Source organism: Gracilinanus agilis, chromosome 3, assembly GCF_016433145.1.
Source record: "Gracilinanus agilis isolate LMUSP501 chromosome 3, AgileGrace, whole genome shotgun sequence".
Lineage (NCBI taxonomy): Eukaryota > Metazoa > Chordata > Mammalia > Didelphimorphia > Didelphidae > Gracilinanus > Gracilinanus agilis.
Genome location: NC_058132.1, coordinates 533,305,397 through 533,308,842, shown reverse-complemented (window position 1 = coordinate 533,308,842; position 3,446 = coordinate 533,305,397). Strand labels below are relative to the sequence as shown.

At 36.9% G+C, this 3,446-nt stretch overlaps 1 protein-coding gene across 1 annotated transcript; it reads right to left on the bottom strand.

Annotated features, from left to right (window-relative positions):
• Positions 1-1,616: 1,616 nt before the first annotated feature.
• On the bottom strand, positions 1,617-2,156 carry LOC123239910 (ADP-ribosylation factor-like protein 3). The gene has a single exon (XM_044667234.1). It carries the CDS (start codon positions 2,154-2,156, stop codon positions 1,617-1,619), a length of 540 nt encoding a protein of 179 aa, XP_044523169.1.
• Between the last annotated feature and the right edge of the window lie 1,290 nt (positions 2,157-3,446).

Sequence of the window (3,446 nt, the reverse complement as noted above, 5' to 3'; positions counted from 1 at the left end):
CAGCCCTTTTCTTGCTTGTCACCAGATTTTTTTTTATTCTTTTAAGGCTTTTGTATGCATATTTCTTTCTGGATCCAAGGACAATTAAAATATTTTTAATTAATATTCAATAAATCAACAGGAAAGAGTCAGACTACTTGAAAGTTCTCTGAATCTTCCAATGGAGGGAAAGAGCTCTTCCATCACATATATCCAAAACCAAGTTCACCAGAACCTCCATGTACAATGTCAGCTGGCAGAGGCTGTGAACACTTCAAAGGTTATACCTGTATTAAATAGTCCCCCATTACACAAACATTGGCTGATAAATTGACTTGAGATAGAATAATGGAATATTCAAAATTTGTCAATATAATCTCAATTATCATCTGTATGTGATCACATGATCTATATTCAAACTATCTTTTTTTCATTGATACTTGACCATTTTAAATTCCGTTTCTTGTAGATTTTACTTCATTTTTGTGTTATAATTGTCCCTTCCAAATCTCACTAAACCTGTAATAAGCATGAGAACTATTTCTCAACTAAAATTGCTGCTATGCATGACTTATTTATTGCAGTGTTTCTCAAAGTAGTCTCTGTAGTCAACTTGAGGTCACTAAGACCTTTTCGGGGGATGGTTTGTGAGGTCAAAACTATTTTTATCATAATTCAAAGACATTTTAAATTATAATTTGATAATTATTGATAGACATAACCCAGATAATGAAAAGTTCTTTGGGGACTTCAATAATTTTTAACAGTGTGAATGGCTCCTGAGACATAAAGGTTTGAGAACTACTGATAGAAAAATTTTATTCTTCAAAAGACAAAAGAAGTAGAAAGGGAAGTTGTTATTTGGTACCTGATTCTGACCATAAAAGAACTAGTGAATGAAATAGATAAAAATCCTCTGTGGGAACAAAGTCTCTTTCAGAGCTCATGATCAAGAAGGAGGGAAAAGTCAGGGACACTACTACATATACCTTAGATTTTGAGAAACCAGATTTCAAGAGGATCAGAGCAACAATAGATAGGATCCAAAGAGATAATATTTTATAGAGTAAGTCAGCCCAATAGGGTTGAAGAGTTTTCAAAAATGAAATTCTGAAAACAGAGTTGATTTTGAAAAGGAAGAATGAGCTATCAAGACCTAAATACATACTTAGGGATGTCACTGACCAATTTGGATTTTTTTAAACCCTTAGCTTCCACTTTAGAGTTAGTACTGTGTGTTGGTTCCAAGGCAGAAGAGCAGTAAGGACTATGTAAAGGGGATTAAATGCTTTGCCCAAATTCACACAACAAGGGAGTGTCTAAGTCCAGATTTGAACCCAGGAACTCTTGATTCTAAACCTGGCTCTGAATCCACTGAGCCACTTGGCTGCACCCCAGATTTTTTTTTTAATACAGAGGAAATAATGTAATTCCTTTATTTGAAAAATGATACTGAACCTCAGAGATGAGTTAAACCTACTGCTGGAATGGGAATTCTTTTTGAAACTGGGCTGTTCCCTCTCTTTAAACAGCTGTAGCTCTACACAGATGGTCAGAAAGCAGCAAATGAGTGTTTTCAGGACAGAACCCGGCTCCCGTGGCTCCTGCGTTTCCATTCATCTAGGTTTTATTTCTTCTTAGCGTTGACATTTTTGCAGACCCAGTTCATGCCAGTCCTGTACTCCTTCTGCTGTTAGTGCCAAGCAAGACTGGATCTGCCAGACTCTCTCACGGATTGTGTGTAGGTTCAGTCCTTCCGCAATCTCTGAGGCAGGGGCTGCAGTGAGCAAATCCTGCTTGTAAGCAAAGATGAGCACGGGGACACCACTTAGTTTTTCTTCATCCAGTAATTCAGCTAGTTCCTGACCCGTCTCTTCAAATCGTTCTCTGTCTGCACTGTCAATAACATATGTAAGCACATTCGTATTTTCAAAGTAATTCCTCCAGTATGGCCTGATTTTCCTCTGTCCACCAGTGTCCCAGACATTCAGTTTAAAACGTTGTGACTGTACACTTTTGATGTTAAAGCCCTGTGCAGGTGTCACGTGACTGATGTCTTCAGATGCAAGCTGCTTCACGAGTGTAGTTTTGCCAGCATTAGCCAAGCCCAGGAGAAGAATTCTCACCTCCTGGTCTGGTACACTCTTCAGTTTACTCGGGATTGCGAGTAAACTCATCCTCCCGCCCATTCACTCCCCCTCCCCCTCCGATTTTTAAAAAAAGGTTCTTAGACTATAAAACGACATTCCCAGATATGCTAGGACTGAGAATGTAGAAATGGTACTGAAAAACACAAAAATCATTAAAAAAAATTATATATATGTATATGTATATATATTTGTACTACACCACTATATGCATAGGAAGTTCATCCTGGGCCACACTACTATTATGAAAATTTTGATGAATTAATTATTAAGTTTTCTGAAGAAAATGGTAAATAAAAAAAAGCTATTAAAATCAAATTGGCAAACATCAGCGACTACTGACCAATTTGCCTTTGTTCCTTCCTCTTTTCCTCCCTTTCTCTCTTTCTTCACTCTCTCTCCTTCCCTCCTTGCTGTTTCTTTCTATATGTCTCTCTGTCTCTCTGTTTTTCTCTGTGTGTATATGTCTGTTTCTGTCTCTCTCTTTCTTGCTCTCCCTCTATTTCTCTGTCTCTCTTTCTCTGACTCTCTTTCTCCTTCTTTCTCCCTCCCTCCTTCCCTTTCTCCCTCCCTCCCTCCTTCCTTCTTTCCCTCCCTCTCTCTCTCTCTCTCTCTCTCTCTCTCTCTCTCTCTCTCTCTCTCTCTTTCACTTCCCTTAATTTGATGAGCATAATTGATATATTCCAGAATATTCTCAAAGAAGAGAGTATTAGAAGAAAAGAGAAAGGACTTCTTAGGGGACATTTTGCAGTAAACTGTATCTTTTATGATCATAGTGAATGGAACTATTTAGAAATTTAAAATATTATTTTATGTATTATTTACTGATTTTAAAAACCATTTTATTTGGTAAGGCAAAATATTGCTTTAAATATCCCGCTGCAATAAGGTGTGTCTCATTTGTATATTAAAATTATAAAAATTTTCTTAAAAAAATATAATCTTATTCAATAATGTTCTGATCATTAATTGTTGTAATTCAGTCATTTTTCAGTTGTGTCTGACTCTTCATGACCCTACTTGAGAGTTTCTAGGCAAAGACGCTAGAGTGGTTTGCCTTTTCCTCTTCAGCTCATTTTGTCATTGAGGAAACTGAGGCAAACAAAGTTAAGCGACTTGCTCAGAGTCACACTGCTATTAAATGTCTGGTGCCATATATGAAATCAGAAAAATGAGTCGTTCTTATTGTAGAACCAGTACTCTATCCACTATTCCACTTAGCTAATGATTTATAGCATTAAAATAAGATGTTCTATAATAATCAAAAGTGATCACCCTATTTTTGGTTCTGGGTTAAGATGGCGGCAGAGTAAGAAGCAG